The 24,676-nt window shown below is 43.0% G+C and overlaps 1 protein-coding gene across 1 annotated transcript in view; it reads right to left on the bottom strand.

Moving 5' to 3' along the window:
• The window catches only part of LOC149322018 (very-long-chain enoyl-CoA reductase), a 56,761-nt gene extending 43,595 nt beyond the window's left edge, over nt 1-13,166 (bottom strand). Inside the window, exon 1 of the mRNA XM_089533163.1 lies at nt 13,061-13,166. Within this exon, the coding sequence (XP_089389289.1) occupies nt 13,061-13,075 (15 nt within the window). The 5' untranslated portion in view covers nt 13,076-13,166. The remainder of the gene's footprint in view (nt 1-13,060) is intronic.
• Between the last annotated feature and the right edge of the window lie 11,510 nt (nt 13,167-24,676).

Genomic DNA, 24,676 nt, shown 5'->3' with positions numbered 1-24,676 from the left:
ATCAAAGATATGGTTTCTCCTGCTTTAGAATTAAGATGCAAGCAAATAGTAAGACTGAATGTATGTAGTCTCTTTTTAATTTACAGGTAACTACAAGTATTTTACCACAACCAAGGAGCAAGCTTGGTGTTTTTCATTTGGATTCAAATATGTTTCTGAGAACAGCAAGGCTACTAATAACTCCTGCAGCCAAGAAAAGAATTTTCCAAAAATCTGTATGGCTTAAATGCCCAGAGACCTAGATATAGTCAACCAGACCATGCTGTTCATAGTTTTGCTTTTAGTCAAAGAACAGACACAATTTCATTCTGATAACACAAAACGCAAATCTGTACCACCAGCATTCAGCAAACAAACAAAAACCCCAAGCCTGCTTTAAAATATTGCACCATCCCATTGATAAAAGATAAGGAAATGTGGATTGGTTGTTACAACAGGGGAAGGTCCGAACTACAGAGTGCAAAGTAAGACCAACTGCTAAAATAAACAGTGACTTCACCATAATAAGTCTAGCCTCTTCAGTTTACTTAGATGCACAGAGTCTGTCTCAAGTCTCCTGTGGGATTATTCCTTCTGCTAAACGCCACACTAAGCCATTGAAGAAAAAGAAGCAGCCTAGAAATAGATCATAGGTAGAATGCATATATTTAAACGTTCAGCTGACAGCACCCTCTGGTGTACAAAAAGTGAATTTCCTAGCTGCTCTATAAAGCAGCTGTCACAGGATTAAATCATTACTATACACATGAAGGGTATATTTTGCTAAGAAAAAGCTGAAATCCAAGGCCTACTTCTTCTGCTTCAATTATTCAGAATGAACAAAATTGAAAACACAAAGATTGAAGAGTGAAAAAGGGACTGGGAGAATAGAATGCATGTGTAGAGTATGTGCTTTCAAGTCAATCTCAACCTAAAAACCATCATGAAAATGCACTTTGCCTCCAGTATACTCACAGTAACAAGCAATCCTGATCTGACAAAATTAATACCACAGACATTCCTGTTGCTTCAGAGATTTTACGCTTGAATTTTTATAACATGACAATGCAAACAGAATGGTTGAAAAATGTATGTAAACTGCAGTATTCCCAAGGAAAAATTTGGGAATGAAAGATTTATTTCAGTGGAAATGAAGTGTCAATTGTGTTCAGTGGCCAACCTGGCTTGGAAATTCTGGCAGTTCTAGTCCAACAGAGTAAATTTGCCAAGCTCTAAACCTAAACTGAGGCAAACTGTCCTATTCAGATTCCCAAATGACTACATTCCTCTAAACTTTCACACTAATTTAGTGAAAGTCAGCTTGTTTTGCACAAACACCAACAGAAGGGTCAGCTCCTCAGAGTCAGATTCTTGTAAAAGTTTGCTCTTTGCAGCCCAAGAACTACTGAAGTAGAAACACACCATAACTGGAGATTCAATAGAGCTCAACATGTTAATAGGCAATGGAGGATAAACTCATCAGCCTTTTTGAAGTTGCAGCATGGGTCTATCCTGACCTAGATCAATCAGTGTCTCCAACAGGTATTACGGGTTACAACTCTTTTCTGTATCATTTATTCTCACACCATGTGCCAGATCAACACCTCTCCTCCAGCTGGGAAAAAAACCTCTGTGTTGTGCAAGTAATTGATGAAATTGTCATAGGAGGCGCAGGACTGTCTCTCCGTAACATCTACTTGTAAGTTAACTCTATTGTTTACATCAGGAGCAGTTAAATTGTTTGTTTTATTGCCTTATATGTTGCCTTCATGTTGCCAGACTTTGTTGAACTTGTTTATCATCAACAAACAAGCTTGTAAAACGTGGGCTAGACAAGATAACTGTTACATGGATTTGTAATTGGTTGGATGGCCAAACCCAAAGGGTGCACAACAATGGCTCCTCTTCATTCTGGAGGGAAGTGACCAGTGGGGTCCCACAGGGTTCTGTCCTGGGCCCAGTGCTATTCAACATCTTTATCAATGACTTGGATGACAGAATTGGGGGCATACTCATCAAATTTGCAGATGACACCAAATTAGGAGGAATAGCTAATACCCCAGAGGACAGGATCAAAATTCAAAATGACCTGAATAGACTAGAAAGCTGGGCCAAAGCTAACAAAATGAAATTCAACACAGGGAAATGTAAGGGATGCACTTAGGGTGGAAAAATAAAATACACAGATATAGGATGGGAGACACCTGGCTGAACGAGATTACATGTGAAAGGGATCTAGGAGTCCAAGTAGACCACAAATTGAACATGAGTCAACAGTATAATGCGGCAGCTAAAAAGGTCAATGCGATTTTAGGCTGCAATAAAAGTATAGTGTCTAGATCAAGGGAAGTAATAGTGCCATTCTATTCTGCTTTGGTCAGGCCCCACCTGGAATACTGTGTCCAGTTCTGGGCACCACAATACAAAAAGGATGTTGAGAAACTGGAGCATGTCCAAAGGAGGGCGACTAAAATGGTGAAGGGTTTGGAAACCATGCCCTATGAGGAACAACTTGGGGAGCTGGGGATGTTTAGCCTGGAAAAGAGAAGGTTAAGAGGTGATATTGTAGCCCTGTTTATATATATGAAGGGATGTCATATTGAGGAGGGAGCAAGCTAGTTTTCTGCTGCTCCAGAGAACAGGACCTGGAACAATGGATGCAAGCTACAAGAAAAGAGATTCCACCTGAACATTAGGAGGAACTTCCTGACAGTAAGGGCTGTTCAACAGTGGAACACACTCCCTCGGAATGTGGTGGAATCTCCCTCCTTAGAGGTCTTTAAACAGAGGCTGGATGGCCAACTGTCGGGGATGCTTTGATTGAGAGTTCCTGCATGGCAGAATGGGGTTGGACTGGATGGCCCTTGTGGTCTCTTCCAACTCTACAATTCTATGATCATGTCTAGACAGATTTTGATTTATCAATGGGCTCGAACAGGCAGGCCAAAATAAAGCTGCTTCGGGTCACTTTGGAGGTATGCTGTTTAAATGATACATGCATCCTAAAAGGCTGGAAGCCATGCCAAAGCAATGCTCCAGTCCTAAGCTTCTGACCTCTTAAGATGTGGGTGTAATTTAAACAGCATACCTCCAAAGTGACCCGAAGCAGCTTTATTATGGTCTGTCTGTTTGGGCCCAATATCAGTCAAACTGAACTGCAAGAACTTCTTGAATTTATCTGAGGTCTTTATCAGGATAAATCTGGACAGGAGTTGTGCTATATGTGAAGGTGGTGTCCACAGTGCCATACACGATGCCTATTTGAATAATGCAATCAGCAACAGGATTTTTATTACTAATGAAACAAAAGTTGCATATCCAAGGGCAGCCGTGTTGGTCATATAGCAAAGTACAATAACACCCCAAATCCACAAAACAGTTCTACCTTTACTGGGCCAACCATAAAGCTTTCCAAGTTCCACTGGCCTCTTCATCCAGCAAAAATGTTAAAAATCATTCAGGAGAAAGAAATGATGATGTTAGTCATAGCCCTGCATTTTGTCAAGAAGCTGTGGTTGTTATCCTCAGTTCATATGGTATAGGTGAGACCCTCCTCCTCCTGGCCATGTGAGTACTGGGAGGTTCTTCCAGGAAGTCCAGGAAATAAAATTTAGGTCCGGTACAGACTGCCGAAAAGTGGCAGCCTGGGGCCGATTTTAGGGCTCAGGATTGCAGAGCAATTACATGGTCCCGAGTCCTAATGTGTGGCTGTGGCACCTTCTTGGCGGCCTCCCGTGTGGACACACGGGGGCCACCATGATGACACAAGCGTGGCACAGCATCTGCACGTTGCGGCACCACACTTGTGTCACTGACATGCCACCGTGCACCAAGGGCGCACTCATGATGCCTGCTGTGGAGACTAAAAGAACCCACTTTCAGTGAGTTCATTTTAGTCTTGACAGAAGCTGTGCTGTTTGCTTGGTGCAGCCTCCGTCAGGAGAGCCCACCCTTTCAGGCCTGTCTGTCAAGCCCATCCTTTGTGAGGCTACAAGCTCTTTTGTTAGCCAAAGAGCACTGAATTTCTCAGGAAGTTTCCATGCAGGGCCTGCCTGCACAAATACTGCTCCATACCATCTGAACTGAGGACAACATCTTAACAAAATGCAAGTCTGTGACTATCATCATCATTTCCCCCCTCCTTTTTTATTTTTTACAGCCAGTAGAGCTTCAAAAGCTTTCAACATGTATACTGTATTGTGCAATTTGGTTGGCCCAATAAAGGTATCACTGTTTTGTGGTTCTTGAAACAAAGGTAGTTTGTTAAAATAGGTTTGATGAACATCTGAAGTGTGATGCTCTTTTACTATCAACACAGAACTATGCATGTTTGTAGTGATTTACTGGAGACCTGTGTAGATCTTCTGGGAAAAGTGACAGAACATCTCCTAGGGAACTATGGAGCCTTCAGATGTAGGTGAACTATAAATCACAGCAGACCTAGCCAGTATAGCCAAGGTTGAGAAATCCCACAATACTGCAGTTCAAGAACATCATGCTACCCAATTCCTACACTTATCCTATATGATTTACAAGATTCTATATGAATTATTCATTTGTAATATAGAACTAGAAATGAAATGTTTTGCCATACCTGGCATTTAGCTTTTGCTCTACAGCAGAAATTGTTGACCCTAAATCCTAAATTTGCTTTTTAAATCCTAAAAGTTCACAATTGCCTAGGAAGTTATGAAATACATGCTTAACACTTATATTTTTTTCTGTATTTTTATCTTGCCTGTCATTAAATTCTGTCTCAAGGTAGCTTATATCCATTTTAAAAAGGCGGCCCCAGAGTCACATTACAAAATTTAAAACACAAACACACAAGACAAAGCACTCAAGAGAAAGGGAATGGAGGGAAAGAGAAAGATGAGTTCTTTGGGTCCAGAACAAATGACCTATAAGTGAGCATTTAAATGCCTTTTGGAGAGTCTGATGTTTCTTTGCTGGTGTTCCCAACTGAATAGTAGTTCAACAGTACAGTGCACCCATGTTATAAGCGGGTGTGCTTTACGCAGTCTTGAGCATATGCACTCAAGCAGCGGGGCACAAGGGGCGGCGTGTCCCATTCAAATGAATGGGCATGCGCACCCGTGGCGCCCCGCGCACCGCTGCGCCCGAGCCCCATTGTTTCCAATGGGGCTCAAGCATAGGCGGAATTCGCCTTACACGGCAGGGTCCGGAATGGATCCCCTGCGTAAGGCAAGGGCAGACTGTAGTTACCTAATTTCTTTATTTTGTAAACAGAGTCAAAGTACTATTTCCATTTACATTTGCAATCTAAGGGGCTCTACAGACCACCCCTAAGGGGCAGCGGGATTTCACCCCTTTCCTGGCTGGATTGGGGCCTCAGCAATCTCACGCCATGGCCCCAAACCAGCCTTTGGAGGGCATAAAAAGGAGTCACAAAAAGTGGCTCCTTTCTGCATCCTCCAAAGGGTGCCATAGTTGCGGTGGCACAGCTGTATGGAATGCCTTTGCCCTGCATCATCTGGACGCAGCACTGGAGGTGTGACATGATGTTGTCGCCATCTGGAGTGGCAAGCGGCATTGTTGCACCGTGGGGTGGAGTCAGGCTGTGCGTCATCAGGATGCTGCACCTTGACTCCACCGGCTTTTCGGGCCGGTCTGTGTAAGGCCTAAATGTGACAGACAGTTGAAATTGTATGTCCTCTTCAATAACAAGATTATTTGTTTCCTGAAACTGGTCCTTGTCTGGCCAATAGAAGGGGGTCTTCCACTTTCTGTGATGCTCTCCTGGCTGGCAGAGGGTGCAGTCTCCTGGTACCTGTAGGTCCCATGGCTGATTGCAAAGGCCAGAGCATGTATCTCATCTCTTCTGTCTGGGATGCTTAGATTGTGTGTCCTTGCATGGTTTGGACTGGAAGGCCCTTGAGGTCTCTTCCAACTCCATGATTGTATATTCAACAGACCCAAGGCAACAGTCCCAGGACTTAGGCTGCATCTACACTGAAGAATTAATGCAGTTTAGCGCTGCTTTAACTGCCATGGCTCAATACTATGGAATTTTAGGATTTGTCGTTTTGTGAGATATTTACCGTTCTCTGTCAGAGAGCTCTGGTGTCACAACTAACTACAAATCCCAGGACTTCACAGGATGGAGCCATGACAGGTAAAGCAGTATCAAACTGCATTAGTTCAGCGGGATAGCAGCAGCCTCAGATCCTCTTTTTTTTCTAAATAGCATTTTATTTCTTAGATGTGACAATGTTTGGTGGTCATGATCTTCCTTTGGACCTATGTTTATGTTGGTTGTTTGTTTGTTGTGTGTGACTGCAAGTCATTTCTGATTTATGGCAACTCAAAAGCAAACCCATCAGGGGGTTTCCTTGGCAAGTTATGTTCAGAAGAGGTTTGCCATTGCCTTCCTCTAAAAATGAGAGTAACTTGCCCAAGGTCACTAAGTGGGTTTACAAGGTTGAGTGAAGATTTGAACACTGGTCTTTCTGAGTCCTACTGTGCAACACTCAAACCACTACACCATAATGGTTCTTTGTACCAATCCACCTGTTGTATTTTATATGTTACATTTTAAAAACCCTCTCCCAAGCACTTTCCCTCTTCTTTATATATATATTTTTAAATGTAGTCAGCAAATAAAATAAAATAAATAAAAAATAAAAAACCAACCCAAAAAACCAGTTAGTCAACCAAATTAAAATTGCAGAGTTTGTTCCAAGACATTTAAACATGTATGGTTTTGAAACTTGGAAAGTGATGAAATCTTGCAGAAAGAGAATCAACTCAATTGAAATGTGTTGTTGAAGAAGAGTTCAACTGATACCCTGGACTGCTTAAAAGACAAATAAATGAGTCTAAGAGCAAATAAAGCTCTGAACTCTCCCTAGAAACCAAGACGACTGAATTGAGATTGTCATACTTTGGACTTATTATGAGAAGATCACAGGAAAAGACAATAATGATCAATAAAGGGGAAGGCAATAGGAAAAGGGGAAGACAGCATTACCAATCGATTGATTCAGTCAAAGAAACGGCAAATGTAAGTTTGCAGGAACTGAACAAAGCAAGTGAAACTAGGGCCCTTGGATGTCTTTTCGTTCCTAGGATTGCCATGAGTTGAAGTCGACTTGTCAGCAAATAATAACCAACAATTACCCAACCTATAAGCCAAATGACTCCATATAATGGCCAGTGCATACTATGATCTTTTTAAAACAAAGACAATGATGAGGATGAAAGACCAGTTTTGTTCGAACTACAACAGTATCTCCTACAGTATCATTACAGCAGTAACTCTGCTTCTTCTGCCAATACGAACTGCTACAATTTACTTCCATTACTTCCATGGAAATAAATGTAAAGAGAACATGTTGAAACAGCTACTGGTTCTTGAGCTAAATCTGCTTATCGTCAGAGCTATTGGGAGCATAGCCTCCTCCTAATTGTTGGGAACTGCCTTGTATATACAATTTTTTTCTTCGTTCTCTGAACTTCCATCTGAACAGAAATTCTATGTAAAAACTAAGTAGCTGTAACAGAGGATTAAGCACTCATCATTGACATGGTTTCAAAAGCAATACAAATACATTGGCTGGAATCAATAGGAGTTGTAGTCCAACACATCTGGCAAGCACCACACTGGGCAAAGTTTATCTAGACAAACCTTCCATACAGACAAGGAGATACAAATTGGGTGGAGAGGGGAGGTTAGTTTATGAAAGGCTGAGCTTGCAAATGTAATCAGGAACAGTTGTCCTGACTGATGTAACTACAGTAAATCTATTCTTGTTGCTATCCAGGAACAGCAGGACTTACATTTATCTGTCAACTTCAAAAAATGTAATTTTTCTGGGGAGGCTATGGGAATGTGTACTATCCCAGACTATGATACTGGAGACAGATATTAAAACCTTTCCTGCATAATATTCAGATAGGGCAATTTCAATGCACAGAATATCTGAGAACCTGCTGAGCTGGTTGGGCAGGCAGTACATACAGCCAATCTTAGTCGTGTTGCACTGCTGGGCATATATCCATTTACAGAACAGGTGCAAAGGCTGCTCTGACCTCATGGCTCCAGAGACAGACTTAGCTCCTCAGGTCTCCAGACTGTAGCAGAGCAACTGATAGAAATTTCACTCAGTGGTTTATAAATCCTCTGTCAGATAACAAAGGAAATAACTGCTATTCATAATTTTCCACATTAACGTAACATTCCTCCTTTTAAAAGTTCTCAAAGCTCCTAAATAAATTTTGGGTAATGCACCTGCTTCCTAAATAGAAGTTACTGCTAGCAATTGTCTCAGAATAATTCAATGCTATACTTTGAATTTATTGTGCAAACCAGATCTGAGTCTCCCATTGTTTAGGGGATCCATGTCATTAGCTCATGCTAGGAGGTTTAGTATCTGTTAATTTTTTAACCTTTTAAGGAGTTTTTACTTGTTAAATTATGTTTCTATTCCTTTTAAATTATTTTCATTGGTTTACATTTTGAATTGTTTTAGATCCAAAACACACTGCAGAAATAATACTGTTTGAGACCATTTTTAGCTGCCCTGGCTAAGTGCTGTGGAATCCTGGGAATTGTAGTTCATTGTGGCACTAAAGATCTCTGAAGGAGAAGACCAAATGTCTCACAAAACTACAGTTCCCAGAATTCCCTAGCATTGAGCCATGGTAGTTGTAGCAGTCTCAAACTCTATTATTTCTGCCATGTGTTTTGGACTTCCGGTGTTCAGATTGAACCACTCTGAGAATACATAATGTATGGTGGCATGTAAACATTTTAATTAATAAACAGGGTAGGCAAACAGGCCCCCTTCTTTAGGATTATACTTCTGGAAGCCCTAGTCAAGGCGCATGGGAGCTGTAGCTCAAAATGACTCGACACCATGAGAATGCCTACCCCTGACTTGCATTTTCAAATACGTAATGATAATACACAATTGCTTCCTTTAAGTTTATCACTTCTCTTAGTGGAAAATGGGTAATACTCTTCAGCCATTAGTAGTAACTGCTGCTAGTGAAACTATCCAAGACCTCTCTCTTTCCCCTGGACTGGAGTGTGGCTTTGTTGTGGCTTCCGGACTCTTAGGATGCATGCATCATTTAAACAACATACCTCCAGAGTGACCCAAAGCAGCTTTATTTTGGCCTGTCTGTATGGGGCCAAAGTTACACTACCATGCAGATGCATGTAGATACAAAGGGCAGAACTCCACAGCAATCTGTCATATGTATGTGCCAATTTACAATGTTTGGAAATCTTAAATTGCAACAATACCCAGAATCTAGCTTTTAAGGTTAAAAGCCAGCCTTCAAGAAGGGACAGCAGGCAGAAGAAATCTCAAGCTTCTGCCACTGAGCATGTAGCCCTTGCTTCAGAGAAACAGCAAAACTTTTTTAACATGCAGATCTTGTTTTATTTGCAAAGAGATAGACATATCTCTTCTTTTCCTCCAATCTCAGAAAGTTACTGACTGCAACAAAAGTATGAAGGCAGTAAATCCTTCAGTCTCCTCCACATATCACTATACTTTCCTTCTTCTGAATGGAATACACTAGATTTTCTGCAATCTTGTACTATGATGAACACAGGTCAATATATGTTGATTAGAAATATTTCGATACTATTTCTCATTTGCAAAACTCCCAAAGTGGTTTACACATCATCCCACAAAACAATAAATCAATCCAACAAGCAATAATCTCAGCAAAGCCAAGGTAAAAAGACAAGTTTTCAATTATTTACTTAAAACATGGCAGTTCCAAGGCCTGATATAGAGGGGACATCAATCCAAATAATGGATTCCACTGCCAACCGCTGTATCCCAGCTAAACAGGAATCAGCCACAGCAGCCAGCAGTGATGCATTCCCCCAAAATCACAGCAGCCTGAGATATAGGCCAGAAAATTAACATATGAAAAAGAGATGCTCTTTGAGATCCTTAAGTAGAGATTCTTTATTAAGATTGTAATGTGTAAATATGAAACATTCCGTTCAAGAATATAGAGGCACTGCATTTTATACTAGCTGCAGCTTCTAAACCAGTTTTAAGGGTGGCCACACAACAATGAGAGTGGTTTGAGTGCTGGACTATGACTCTGGAGACCAGGGTTCAATTTCCACTCAGCCATGAAACCCCCTGGATGAAACTGGGCACGTCACATTCTCTCAGCCTCAAGGGAAGGCAATGGCAAACCTCAGTTGAACAAATCTTGGCAAGAAAACCTGATGATAGGGTTGCCATAAGTTGGAAATGACTTGAAGGCACTCAACAACAGCAACACACAATAATAGGGATGCAGGAAATCAAAGCTGTATGCTATTCACATTGTACTGTTCTTCTCCCACCCAGGATTATTAGACACTGTACAGCTGTAACACAGAAACTGGTCCTATAAGCCTGTGGCAAAGCCCATGAAAATATTACTCTTCTAAGAATATTAAAACCAGGAAGATGAGTTACTAGCCCTATACTCCTCTTGACACTCCCATGTCCACAGACACCCCATTTACATTTCTAGATAGAACGGTTTCTCCCACATTCATTCACTTGCTTAAGAAACCCAGTGTCACATGCTCACACTTTCAGCATCTGCTACTCAGTATTCTGTATACGTATCAATCTGCCTCATGTATTTAGATTTAAGTTTGTGCAGAGGTGAATGAATGTTGCAACCCTTTTTAAAAAATTACTTTAACTGATGTGTGGGCCAAAAAATTAACACATGAAAAAGTTTGTGCGATGAAAGTGATACCAGCTCTACTATGATACCAGCTCTCTTGAGCAATCACAAATACCTGTACCAAAGAACAGCAATACCACGTATTCAAGCAATATCAACAGGAGAGGGCAAGCGCAAAATATTTTTATTTGATAAGATACATTTAAAGTATTATAAAATCTTGGGTGCTCATGTCCACAAAAAGGATCTACTACAATTTAAAGAATGAGAATGAAGATTTATAAAGAGGGCTACTGAATGTTAAGCCTTTCTCATTGCGCAGCCCTGGGGAAATAATCAGAATTTAGCTTTTTCTCATATTTATAGAGGAACAAAAAAGAAAAAATATCACTGTAGCGGAAACTGCCAGACAGTACAGTTATCCAAAACACCACTATCTAAAGCTAAAGAAAATGGGTTGGAATATTCCTGGATTCTTGGGACAGTATTTCTTGGTGAGGGCCTAAAGACCCTAAACGCACCAGATCCTGTCTAACATTGGAAGCTAAGCAGGCTCAGCTCTGGTTAGTACTTGCATGGGAGACAGCCAATGAATACCAAGTGCTGTAGGCTATTATTTCAGAGAAAGGACTTGACAACAATTCCTAAAATTCTATGGAATTCATAAGGTTGCCATAAGTCGGCAAGTGACTTTAAGACTCATACACACACTTCTTGGTCACTTAAAACACGAAGAAAATAATCCAATACAGAATATTGGAAGTTATTCCTTCCAGTGGTAGAGTCCAAAGAAATAGCCATGTTAGTCTGGAAAATCAGTATGCAAAGGGGATCTTGTATCACCTTTGAGACTAACTGAAAGAAAGAAGTTGGTGGCAGGAGATTTCGTAGACTTGAGCCTCCTTCCCAAACATACATCTGAGGGAATAAGCTCAAGTCTACAGAAACTCATGCTACCCACTTCTTTCTTTCAGGTAGTCTCAAAGCTGACATAAGATCAGGGTGACCAGCCCTCCTTTTTCCAGGACATGTCCTCCATTTCAACCTTTTGTCCAGGAGCAATGTCCTCCATTCTGAGTAAGAAGCATGAATTTATATTTTACACATGTGTTTTTAGCTTTTATTTTGTCACGACCCTACATTTTTCTTGAATGTATAACATTTTGCTTTGCCTTGTCCTCCTTTGTGGCTTTGACATCTGGTCACCCAAGATCCCTCTGCCTACTGTCTTTTCCCAATGTGCAAGAAGAACCCACTGCTTCGGCTGGCCCTGGCAAGGACAAAGTGCAAGGAAGAAGACAATTTAGGCGCAACACAGAATGAAAAAAGGGCGGTTTTACTGAAACAGAAACTTCCCAGTATTACAGAATCCTGCTTCCGCAGGTGTATGGAGGACACAGCCTAGCAGGCTAAAGAAAGGAAGCCCTGCAAAGCACATGCCCTTTAAAAAGTCACCCAGGGGTGTACCTTAAACCAGGTTAAGTAAGAAACTTTAGCCGCGTCACTCAAGGTGGCCAGATGTCCCAACACCACAAAAGAGGATGTGGCTCCACAAAAATGTAGTACATTCGAGAAAAATGGAGAAATATGACCAAATAAAAGCTGAAAACACTGATACATGCTTCCCAGTCAAGCTTTAAACAGAGGGCATTTTGGAATTCCTCCTGGACAGAAGGCTGCAATGGAGGACAGGTCCTGGAAAAGGGGGTGCCTGGTCACCCTGCATCGCAAAGGAGGGCAACTCACTACAAAACATTTAGGACAGCCGGGGAAAATGGAGGACGTTGCAACTACAAAAGCTGGGAAGGAACACTGACTATAAATGGAAATTGAACGATATAGCCATGTCTGTAGAGAGATCTTGTAGCCCCTTTGGGACTCACTGAAAGAAAGAAATTGGCAGCAGCCTCTTTCTTGGACTTCACTCTACTTCCTCAGGTGCATTAGCCTAAATTTAGTCCAGGAAAACTCATGCTGCCAACTTCTTTCTTTCAGTGAGTGTCAAAGGTGCTTCAAGATCTCTCTCTCTATGTATAAATGGAAATTCATGCTTCTTGGTTATACTCAAAATGGAGGCCATTTGGGGATTCCTCCTGGGCAGAGGAAGGCTGGAGTGTAGGACGTGTCCGGGAAAATGAGGACGCCTGGTTCCCTCCCCCTGCCCTCGCTTCAGGGCCCAGCGCATGCTCACACGCCCACTGCCTCCGCGCGCGCATGCGCAGCTCCGCTCTCCTGTCCCTGGAGCAAACCCCTCACGCATGCGTCTCCCACGCGTGCGCCGTCCCCACCGCCTCCCCTCAGGACGCGGCGCGAGGAAGAAGAAGAGCGCCCGCGAGACCCCTCTTCTCCCCCTCCCCCTGCGCTCTTCCAGAAAGCCAACACTCCCCCCTCCGCTCTTCCTCACCTCATAGTACTTCATGGCTCAGCACCCCTCGCCGCCTGCCGCTTACACAGCCCGGCACCCCCTTTTTCTCCTCACGTGACGCCCGACCTCGTTGAAAGTGGGCGTGGTCAGGGGGAACAAGGCGGCCAATCGCAAGAAACCGGTCGTAAAGGGATTACCCAATCAGAGGAGTAGGGGCCTCCCCGCGAGCCTAAGCGCCGGCCCCAAACGTCCCTATGGAAACTAGCACCGCCTGACGACGCCCGGTCCAATCAACGGTCAAAGAGGCTTAGAGTGGCAGGACGGTGAACTAATCATAACATCCGAGGGGGGGAGCCCTGCAGAAAAATTTACATAACGGTAAAGAATGTTTAAAAAAGACTGGCCTGGGGGTGTGGGAATAATAAACCCAATACTTAGACTGAAGAATCAATTCAGTTTGGCCCCTCTTTAACAGCCATGGCTCAGTGCTGTGGGATTCTGGGATTTGTAGTCTTGTGAGACATTTAGCCTTCTCTGTCAGAGAGAGCGAGAGCTCTAGTGCCACAACGAACTACACATCCCAGGATTCCATAGGATGGAGCCATGACAATTAAAGCGGTGTCAAGCTGCCGTAATTCTGCAGCGTGGCAGCAGTCCTTGCTGCTCATTCCAGTGAGCCAGTTCCTAATATTAAATGGCATTGCGAATCAGGCAGTTGGAAATATGTGTTCCAGCCCAGTGCTGGAAAGGCCTAGGGGGAAGTAATGAAAAAGTAACGCATGAGAAAGTTTCATTAGGTAAAATATTCAGCAAATGCAGTAACGTTAGTTTTCTGGCATCCAGGTAAACAATGTGAGGTCAAGGCAATACACTGTGCCAGAAACTAAAAGCAACAAGTAACATATATACTTCCCATATGTATGTGGATAAAAAGTAATACACTGCCAGTGTACATAGAAGATTAGAGATATGTGAATCTCAAATGACATACACAATATAAAAATACCCAATGGCAACCCTACAAGTGCATGAAGGAGGAGAAGTATATGCACTTCCAGAGGACCTGTAATATAAGAGACAACAATAAAACCAAATGCGTTTCAACTAAATGTCTTCCTTGCTTTGGGAGGGGAAATAATATGCTATATGAAGTTATATCAAGCTTTCATTGTCAGCTATAAGAGCCTAAAACATGCAGGTCTTGGCTACTATATACTCTTGTCTTCTCAAAGACTATTGCAACAGAGAGCAAGCTTGGGCACATCTGGTTAGGTTTGGAATATGGCTCCATTGATGGATTGCATGCCTGGGTTTTGGAAAACAAACAAACCCCAGCCTACCTAAGTACAGAGAAGCTTGTGACCCAAGGGTTGGCTACAAGGTAACAAACTGGCCATAGCATCTTCTTCTTTAGGCATAATGATGGTGTGGAAGAATTGTGGCCTGCATCTGTGGAGAGACCGTCTGCACTGATTAAATCATGAATCTTCACAGTAGCCAGTAGGACACTCAAAAATAACCAATTGAAAGAGAGAGGTACCACAAGGGGAGGAAATTTGATTAACGTAGGTTCCAGAAAATCGACAAAAACCATCTACATTTAGTGGGCCAAATGCCTGGCAGGAAAAGGGGTCTTCACAAGACAGCAGAAAAACATGTCAGAAAGCCGGCAAGAGAACCTTCCTGTTCATGGAAGTATAGCAGGAAAAGATTTTCTCTGGTCCTTTTGAATTAAGAACACCCAAATATTCTCAAACAGAACTCCGTGAATAGTTTGCCCTTTCCTGCAATTGTGTGAGGCAACCTTAAATCATACAGCGATGGGTTCAGGAAGGGAAAACTGTAGTAATATGGGCAAGAAAGGACCTGCACAGAAACTCTGCTGGGATTTCTGGTGATTCATACTGTACAAGCTCAAAGGTGGAAGTCAGCCAGTAACACTTTTTATGTTACTCCTACGCTAATTCCTGACCTAGTAAGCATCTGAGCTGAGACACGAAGGCTTGGACAAAGTAATGACAGCTTGTCACTGCAGTTCTCCCTGCAGCTCTCTGATCCCAAGGGAACTGTCAGGTGGAGCTGGCAATACAGCTCCAAAAATCCTCATTTCCTTTCTGTTCTTCCCCTCAAAGGAATACAAAAAATCCTCATTTTTTCCTCACTCCTTATCATGCCTTCCTGGAGCTTTCTTTCTGTGCAGTCCACCATTTGTTGTTCGCCTGCACTTTAAAGGAATGTAACACAGAAACATTTCCAAACATTTTAAAACGCCTTTATCTTTTATTGTAATTGCATGTTATTATTTTAATGTATGATGTGTTTTAATACAGTTCTATTTCTATTTTAATGCTCACTTTTCATATGTTTTTAATTGTATTGTTCTTTTAAACTGTGAGCTGCTTTGAGTCCCAATTTTGGGGGGGAAAGTGGAATCTGCTGCTACATTACCTTCCTTGTGTATTCTATACAGTACATAGACCCCAAAGTGTGTGTGTGTAATTTTCACACTCGTGTGCTAATGTATCTCAAAGGAAACAAACCACCATCTGGGTCGGGGAGGGGGAGGAATAACAACAGCAGTTGGTTGTTGAGTAGATCTTCCACGGCTTAAGATGGTAGTTTGGTATTCTGTGCACCATTTATAATGAATTAGAGACATATTTATACATTGGATGGTTAAAACATGTACCTGATAATAGCAGCTAAAACAGAGCAAACCACACAAAGATGTGATGCGGGTATCTTGGAATGCACATACACATACACACACCATTGAAAGCCTTAAAGAAGGGGAATTGAATGGAAACCAATTAATATATCTATGTTATAGGTATGTAAGGTGTAAATACCTAATATTCATCATAAATATAAGATGGGCAATAATTCAAAAATATAGCTGTGTTAGTCTGGAAAATCAGTATGCAGTATGCTCTCCAAAACATGCATCTGAAGAAGTAGGCTGAAGTCTATGAAAGCTCAGGCTACCAATTTCTTTCTTTCAGTTAGCCTCAAAGGTGATACAAGATCCCATGCATGGGTGATAATGGCAAGGAAGAAAAATTGAAAAAGCAGTTGCAGCAAAATGCAAGCAAACACTAATATATATGTCACAGTAGAAGAGAAAGGAAATGATTAGTGAGCAAAAGACTGAGTGCTCAAGGAAGGAGGAGCCTCTCATTAATTTTAGCTCCTTTGCTTAATCCTCTTTCCTCAGCAAACGTCCTTCATATGTACTATCAGGGTCATGAGTCTATTTCAAGTACAGGTTCTATAAATACAGCTTCTGGAAAACAGTATAGGCAAATATAGAATGAATGGAAATTAAATTGAAATGCTAAAGCATTCTGAGGCCTGGAAATCCAGTTTGTAATTTCCTCCCTGCCCTAAGCAAAAAGTATTCTAAATATTCCAGGGAAGTCTTTGTAGGGCTTTGGAATTTCCAGAAGAATTGGTGAGGAGTTAGTTATCTCTCAATTTCACCCCTGTTGTTAACTGCCATCGAGTTGACTCCAAGTCACCCTGTCATCAACAGCCCTGCTCAGGTCTTGCGGATTCAGGGCCGTGGCTACTTTGATTTGACTCTATCTGTTTATAATGTGGTCTTGCTCTTTTCTTACTGCTTTCTACCTTCCCAAGCACTATTGTCTTTTCCAGTCAGCCATGTCTTCTCATGATGTGTCCAAAGTACAACAGTTTCAGTTTAGTCATATTGGCTTCTAGGAAGAGTTTAGGCTTGATTTCCACTAGCACCCATTTATTTGGCATTGCATGGCATCTCTGGAACTGCCATCAAATCAGCTTGCAAGCCTATGGAATGAGAGACCTCTAAGAGCCCCAGTCATCAACTGCCCTGGTAAGGTCTTGCAAACTTAGGGCTGTGACTTCCTCAGTTCCACTTATCCACCTGTAATGTGGTGTTCCTCTACTCCTACTGCCTCCCACTCCCACTATCTAATTAGCAGTCCACGATATACATAGAAGTTGAATTCTTCTCAAATCACCACATTTCTAATAAGTTTATATTCTTTCTATCAGCTTACTTCATTGTCTAGCTTTCACAACTACACATAGAAATGGGAAATACGATGGCATGGACAATCCTAACTTTTGCATTCAACATCTTGACATTTCACAATCTTTAGTTCCTTCATAGTTGTCCTTCCAAGTCCTAGGGCCTTATCACACATGATGTATTATCATACCCGAGGAACGAAACTGTGGTCTCTACTTGAGCAAAGCGGAGCGAGTGCACATTTTATTACCACACCAGAGGGATTCAACAATTCGAATTGGCATCCTTGCACATGCTCAGAGGGGTTCTGGATGCTGTCATCTTTCCCTGCCCCTCCTTAGCTGTCATCCTTCATCAGGGTAATGGAGGAGGCAGGGGATAATGGGACAGGTGGCAGGGTGCCAGAGGGGGCGAGATCAGGGTGTAGGAGGAGGCAGGGGATGATGGGACAGGTCGCAGGGGATCATTGGGCAAAATCGGGGTGAAGGAACAGGCATGGGATGATGGGACAGGTCGCAGGGGGTCACTGGGGGTGAAGGAGCAGGCAGGGGATGATGGGACAGGTCACAGGAGGTCACTGGGGGCGGGATTGGGGTGAAGGATCAGGCAGGGGATGATGGGACAGGTGGTAGTGTCGAGGGTTAAAGTCAGCACACTGGGAAATGCTTAGATGTGTGTGTGTCTGACCATGAGCATCTAGCACTGAGAAGGACAAGGCTGATCAAGCACAGCTGATGCTCATAGGCTCAAGGACAGCCTGGTGCCTGTGTGCACCCATGTCTGGATGATGAAACATCTGTCTGGATTGCACAGGAGGACACTTTACAGTGTGACACAGGAAGTCGCTGGGTTTGGGAGACCGCATGGTCTGAAGAGTATATAAACCCAGGAGCTTCCAGTGATTTCTTGTGGGTTGTAGTAGGAGAGTTGGTATTCGTTTGTGATCTGTAGCACTGTAAATAAAGCACTTCGGGAGACTTGGCTTGTCTGGTCGTTTATCAGCTGACGCCTAGCACTGGTTGCTGAGAGTCTCCGGAGGTTCCTGCATTTCTTCAGTTCCTGGAAGACATCCAGCTGCTGTTATCTCAACTGAGGACTGAGAACCACATTTCTGAATTTGCCAGTTTACTCTGCAGTATGCCAGCATTGGCTACAGGGCTCAGATGAGTTGCTGACAGGTAGGATGTCAGAGGGGGCGAGATCGGGGTGAAGGAACAGGCTGGGGATGATGGGATGGGTGGCAGGGTGCCAGAGGGGGTGAGATTGGGGTGAAGGAGCAGGCAGGGCATGATGGGACAGGTGGCAAAGTGGCAGGGGGCCGAGATCGGGGTGAAGGAGCAGGCAGGGGATGATGGGTCAGGAGGCAGGTTGTCATGGGGGCGAGATCGGGGTGATCTTCCACACCAGACCAATTCAAAGTGAAATCGAAGTGAGCTTGGAAACAATTTTTGTGAATTCACTTGTTACCGAATTCACAAAAATGAGGAGTCACTCCAAACTGACTGTGGATCTGCCTTGGTATGACCCCACATAGAAAGCAATCGTGTTTGATAATACATCACGTTATAATGTGAATACACATGGCTGGACCCGCAGTGAATCCGGATCTGAGCTGCAAAATCCCTCGTGTGATAAGGCCCCTAGTCTTTTCTTGATTTCTTGATGACAGTCTTCATTCTGATTAATGATGAGGCCAAAGTATGAAAAATCTTGAACTATTCCAATGCTTCATCATCTACTTTAAAGTTATCTAAATTATCTGTCATTATTTTTTCCTTAATGTTTAGCTATAAACCTGCTTTTGCATTTTCTTTCTTGAGTTTCTTCAGTAATTGTTCCAATTCTTTGCTATTTTCTACTATTAATATGGTGCCATCTGCATATCTTAAACTGTTGATGTTCCTACCCCTAATTTTCATGCCTCCTTCCTCCAAGTCTAATCCTGCTTTAAGTTGATATTTTCAGTGACAAGTTAAATATGCATCTTGCCTAACCCCCTTCCTTGCAAATTTTAAACCATTCAGTTTCTCTGTATCCTGCTCCAACTATTGGAATATATGGCGGGATACAGACCGCCCAAAAAGGGCGGTCTGCCCATGCCTTGTTTTGCTGCGCAAGGGAGCCACAGCGGACAAACCGCGTGGCTCCCTCATGCAGCAAAAAGGACCCGCAAAAAGCGGGTCCTTCTTGCAGCGCCATAAGGACGTCACAGTGCACCATTGGTGCACTTATTATGTCCTTATGATGCCGGGACATGTGGACGCTTAGCGTCCATTGCGTCAAAATGGCGGTGCCCATGTGTACAGGGCACTGCCATTTTGACGCCCCCGTCACGTGCTAGGGGTGAGGCACGTATGGGTGGTGTGCCCTCAGCCAGCCCCTAGCACGTGACGGGGGCGCCACAAAGGCCCATCTGGAGAGGGCCAATTTTAGCATTGTTTTATTTTCCATATTTGTTGACAGATTTTAGTTAGATTAAGTTATGTCTTTATAGCCTGAATACTTTACAGTATTCCACATTAAAAGAATTAAGAATTCTTTTAGATTAATAACTCAGCTAACATGAAATGAACATATATACCAATGGCTAGATTCTCAGTGTTAGGCGGAATGTGAAGATCTGTAATCCAGAAGCTAAAAGGCTAGAAAAACTCCCCTGTATGACTAATTTTTTTAACCCACTATTTTGCAGGAGCAGTGAAAACCTTACCACACCCATACATGCAAATTCCAGAAAAAATGTTTTGAAAAGGTTGGGATACTAAGCAGCCATAGAATAGCAGCATGCACAACGTTTGAGGTGTTTTGAAGGTTTTTGCTGCAACCAATCAGCTAGTTGAAAAGGGAAGCTGAATGAGAAAAACATCTTGGCCTTTTCCACCAAAGTAAGCAGCTGCAGCAAACATTTCTACATCTCTGGGCTGTGCACATTCTTTTTCCCTATCCGAGCAAAATAAGGTTGACTAGGGTCCAAAATGATGCGGCTTCAGGCTGCATTGGGGCTGTTTCCACAAACTGTGCCTAGGCTGTGCCAACAAAAAAGAACTGACTCAAGAAGGAGCAGATATAATCCGCTCCTTCTGGTGGCCCAGTTCAGGACTGTGACAGTGGCCAAGATTGGGGCCAGATGCATACGGTTACTGTAGTCCTGGCGCGAATAGGACCAGGCGCATTCTCATACTACTCCTTTGGGCCTGTCTGTTTTGGACCTTTGACTGCAGTGTTGGCTGGCAGTGGCTCACCAAAATAATTTGGAGTTTAATGGGTTTTGCAGGCACTTGTGGAATTGATCAAATATATGAAATAAACAAAAGTTGTGATATTGCTCATTTGAAATCATATGATGTTTTGGTACTGACTTCGGTAACAACCAGATGGCACATTAAAATTAAAATTGCAAGTCCCTGCCTAGTTACCTGGGAGTAAACTCTAACAAACATAGAGAAGAGACTGTAGGTCAGTGGCAGAACCCATGTTCTGCCAGCAACAGTCCAAGTTTTCATTCCTGATGTCTCACCTTAAAAACTCATACAGCCGGTGAAGGTTTGGCTATTTTGAGCTTGGAAGCACATTAATTTGGGTATAATTCAATGCCATCTTATAGAAGATACTGTCAGGAGGTACAGATGTGTACTATGGGGTGGCCCAAAGCTTATGTAGACTATGCACATCTTATTTGTAATGGTCTTTCTGTCACCACCTTGCATTAATGAGCACTGCTCAGAAACAGCAGATATGATTGGAGATAATTCCTGTGGATTTTGAAGGAGAAAGTCCACCAGTCAAGGAGAGACATGCTATAGGGTAAAAACTATTTTAGAGTCAAAGGGCAGATAAACTTAACCCGTTTACTGACTGAGCTAACTTTCAAACTTTTTAAGTGAATATCTTACTAGGAAATGGTAAGAAATTTCATGATGATGATGAGGATGAGGATGAGGATGATGATGATAGGAAAAACCTCTGCTGAAGAATCTGGATATCTGCTGTCAATCAAACAAAACTGGCCTCGATGTTTTTGACCAACTCCCAAGTTGCTAGATAGTTAATCATACTGACCTAGGCTTCTGGGAGAAGTCCAAAACATCAGATGGACTAAACGCTGAATTCTTCTGGTCTAGATAGACAAACTATCTGATTCCGTATAAGTCAGCTTCATATTTTATATTTACTTCTGAGTAAACATGCATACAATTGTGCTGTAAATGTGGTGCTGATGGTATATAATTGTGGTTTTGAATCCATACATCTGCACACCTATCATATTATCTATCTATTTCATGTAGCTTGTGAAACATCCTTTGCAAATTCATGCCTCAACAAAGGAGTGCCACAGCAACTTTTATCTTCCTGCCGCATCTTTAGGCTCAGAAGGTGGGTGCAGGAACCTGACACTTGGGAAAATGTTGCTTCCCTTCTTTGCTTTCAGAGATTTGCCCTTTTGCCTGTTTCGGAGATCATGGTTTTGTAATACACACTGGTGCCTCTTTTGTCTGAACATGCTGAGCATCTGGAAGACACCTCAGTAGAAAGTGTATAGTCTACACTAACTGCTCAATGGTTTGCATCTAATCAGCAGCTAGCTGTGCAAGCATGCTCCATGTGGAATTTAGACCTATTGCTTAAGGTCTGCATTTTGACAAATGCAGGCAGCTGATATTTAACTATGCATTCATCCCTCCCCATTCACGGACTTGGGATCTACAGTTTTGGTCCTTCGTGGATGGCAAGCAAGGAGGGACGAAATGGGGTGTGCACGGAGCACACCCCCATTATAAACAACAGGGCTTGGAAATCTCCAATATTTGTGATTTGTGGGGAGGGGGGAATGGAATGGATCCCCCACGAATTGGGACAAATGTATATACTGTATTATTATGCTTTTACTTTGATTTTAATCTAATTAAGCATGCAGTCCAGTTTTGCATGAAGTAAGCAAGCAGTAATTCATGTTTGTTTCATCTATCATCCATGACCAGAAGTTGCACCAACACAATTTGTGATACTGCTCAGAGGTTTATTAGTGTTAGAAGCTCTATGCTGTGTTCTGTTGTCTCTTGATAAATTTTTGGAAAATGGCCCTGAAGTTTCTTATTTGTCCAAGACACTTTCTTATCATTTTCTCACAACATGGGAATAAAGTAATAATTATCATCTCCTGATGTGCCCATATCAAGAGCTGACACTAAACTGGTCAGCACATCATTTTTTTTTGCAAGAAAATGTCAAGTGAGCCTACACAACATGCCCTCCAACTATCTTTATTTGACTGGGACAGTCCTGATTGTCCCACAGTTTTTAAGCTGCTTTTTAAATGTCTCAGTTTCTCTCTCCTTCCACTTTCCTCCTTTATCCTCAGCTAGCTATTTCAGTTGCTGCAAACTGAGTTCAAAGAACAAAAGTAAATTGCACTCCATTAACTCAGCAGCAGAGAGAGGAGATAAGAGGATGGACTCTTACCTTTCCCTGTAGCTTTGGGCAAAAGCAAACTGCTACAGCCCCTCCTAGCTTGCCTGCTTTTCCTCATTCATAACTTGTCATCTTGACCATATTCTAATGTTGCTTGGCCACATGTATCCCAGTTTTCCTCTATATCCCAATTTTCCTCTATATTGGAGGATATGACACATGATTACACCCTGAGAACAATCACTTCTCCTCTGTTACAATGTACCCAGGTGTGGTGTAAAATGCATCTAGCAAAAAACAGCGAAAGCTATTTTCATAACAACTGCTTCAACCTAAGATCAAAGCATAGGATCTTATAGATTATGAAGTGTCCCATTTTGTACCAGCTATGTCTGTGTCCCACTCTTCCTCTACAGGTCAGTGAGACAAGATAGATTTTCTGTTAGGTTTCCTTACTTTTATAATACTTTAAAGATAAATTAAACTGAGAAATGTATGGCGACCCATACTTGAAGGTTGTATTTGAATCTCAATGTAGGTTTCCCAAATCCAACATTCTATCCATGGTCCAAAACACACTGCAGAAATAATCCAGTTTGAGATCACTTTAACTGTCCTGGCTCAGTGCTAGGGAATCCTGGGAATTGTACTTTATTGTGACACCAGAGCTCTGTGACAGAGAAGGCTAAATGTCTCACTAAACTACAGTTCCCAAAATTCCTTAGCATTGAGCCAGGGCAATTAAAGCAGTCTCAAACTGGATTATTTCTGCAGTGTGTTTGGGACTCATTACATCAAGTCAAAGCCAGTCCTGTTGAGTCCGTAGCTCCCTTAATCTCAGCAGTTAGTTATACAGGATGACCAGATGTCCTCCTTTTCATCCTTCAGTCCAGGAGGAATTTCAAAATGTCCTCCATTCTGAGCATCACTAAGAAGCATGAATTTATATTTATATTAGGGTTTTTAGCTTTTATTTTGAAATGTCCCACATTTTCTTGAATGTTCTATATCTTGTGGTGCCTTGTTTAGGGTTGCCATCCCCGAGGACCTCCAAACCGGGACAAATGTAGGACAATGTTTTAAAATGTAGGACCTTTTTTTAAATAAAAAAAAATTCCTGGCCAGGAAATTTTAAAAAAGGTCCTACATTGTAAAACATTGTCCAATGCCTCGCCTTGGAGGACTCTGCAATCGCGGATCCGCTTGAAGGCTTCGCCGGGGCCAGTGTCTCCCAAGCCCCCGGCGAAGCCTTCAAGCGGCTCCACGATCGCCGGCCCAGGCTTCCTCCCAGGCCGGGAAGGAGGCGGGAGCCGGCTCCCATCGCGGCGATCGCCGCGATGAGAGCAGTCTCCGCTTCCTCCCCAGCTTAGGAGGAAGCCTGGGCCTGGCTCCCAGGCCGGGAAGGAGGCAGAGGCCGGCTCCCATCGCGGCGATCGCCGCAATGAGAGCAGTCTCCGCTTCCTCCCCAGCTTTGGAGCAAGCCTGGGCCTGGCTCCCAGGCCGGGAAGGAGGTGGGGGCCGCCCCTCATCGCGGCGATCGCCGTGAGGGGAAGCGGCCTCCTCCTCCTCCCTGGCCTCGCGGAGGCCTTGGAGGACCCCGCAGTCGGAGCTCCAACCGCGAAGAGCCTTCCCAGGCCTCAGCAAGGCCTTGGAGCCGCCACGGGGGCTGAGGTGGCCGCAGTGGGCGGGGCCATCCCGGTTTGGGAGCCAAACCGGACCGGGACCGCGATGGCACCGCCCAAACCGGGATTGTCCCGCCCCCCCTGCGGGATATGGCAACCCTACTTGTCTTCCACTCTTCAGTTATATCATTAAAGCTCCCTCATTTTTGCAGACCATCATATTCAGATAATGCTGAGGTTAAACTGTGGTAGCTAGAATGTTTTTATGTGATGAATTAATGGAGGAGGGCAGTGGGCGGGGAGGGGGGGAAATAGCTTTGTTTACATAACTTTTAAATTCAGTTAATTAAAAAACTGGAAGCAATTTCAGCTTCTGTTCTGCTCATTTTGTAAGCAGCTAGTCTGTTCCTGCATTGTTTTACTACTTTTACCAATTACTTAAATGGTGGCTATGGTTGGCACAGTCTTTCTCTTGCGGGGCAAGTGGGGGGGGAGAACGTCCTAGTTCATTTTAAAGCCATTGTTTTGGTCATGCTAAGCAGAAGGTGGTTGCTGCCACAGACAAAATTATCATAATCTGAAAGTTTGGTGTAACTGTGCTTGTTAGCATTG

The sequence above is a fragment of the Sceloporus occidentalis genome, unplaced genomic scaffold (assembly GCF_023333645.1).
Source record: "Sceloporus occidentalis isolate IW3139 unplaced genomic scaffold, rSceOcc1.0.p SCAF_1, whole genome shotgun sequence".
In the NCBI taxonomy this organism is placed as follows: domain Eukaryota; kingdom Metazoa; phylum Chordata; class Lepidosauria; order Squamata; family Phrynosomatidae; genus Sceloporus; species Sceloporus occidentalis.
This window is presented reverse-complemented; position numbering and strand designations above follow the sequence as displayed.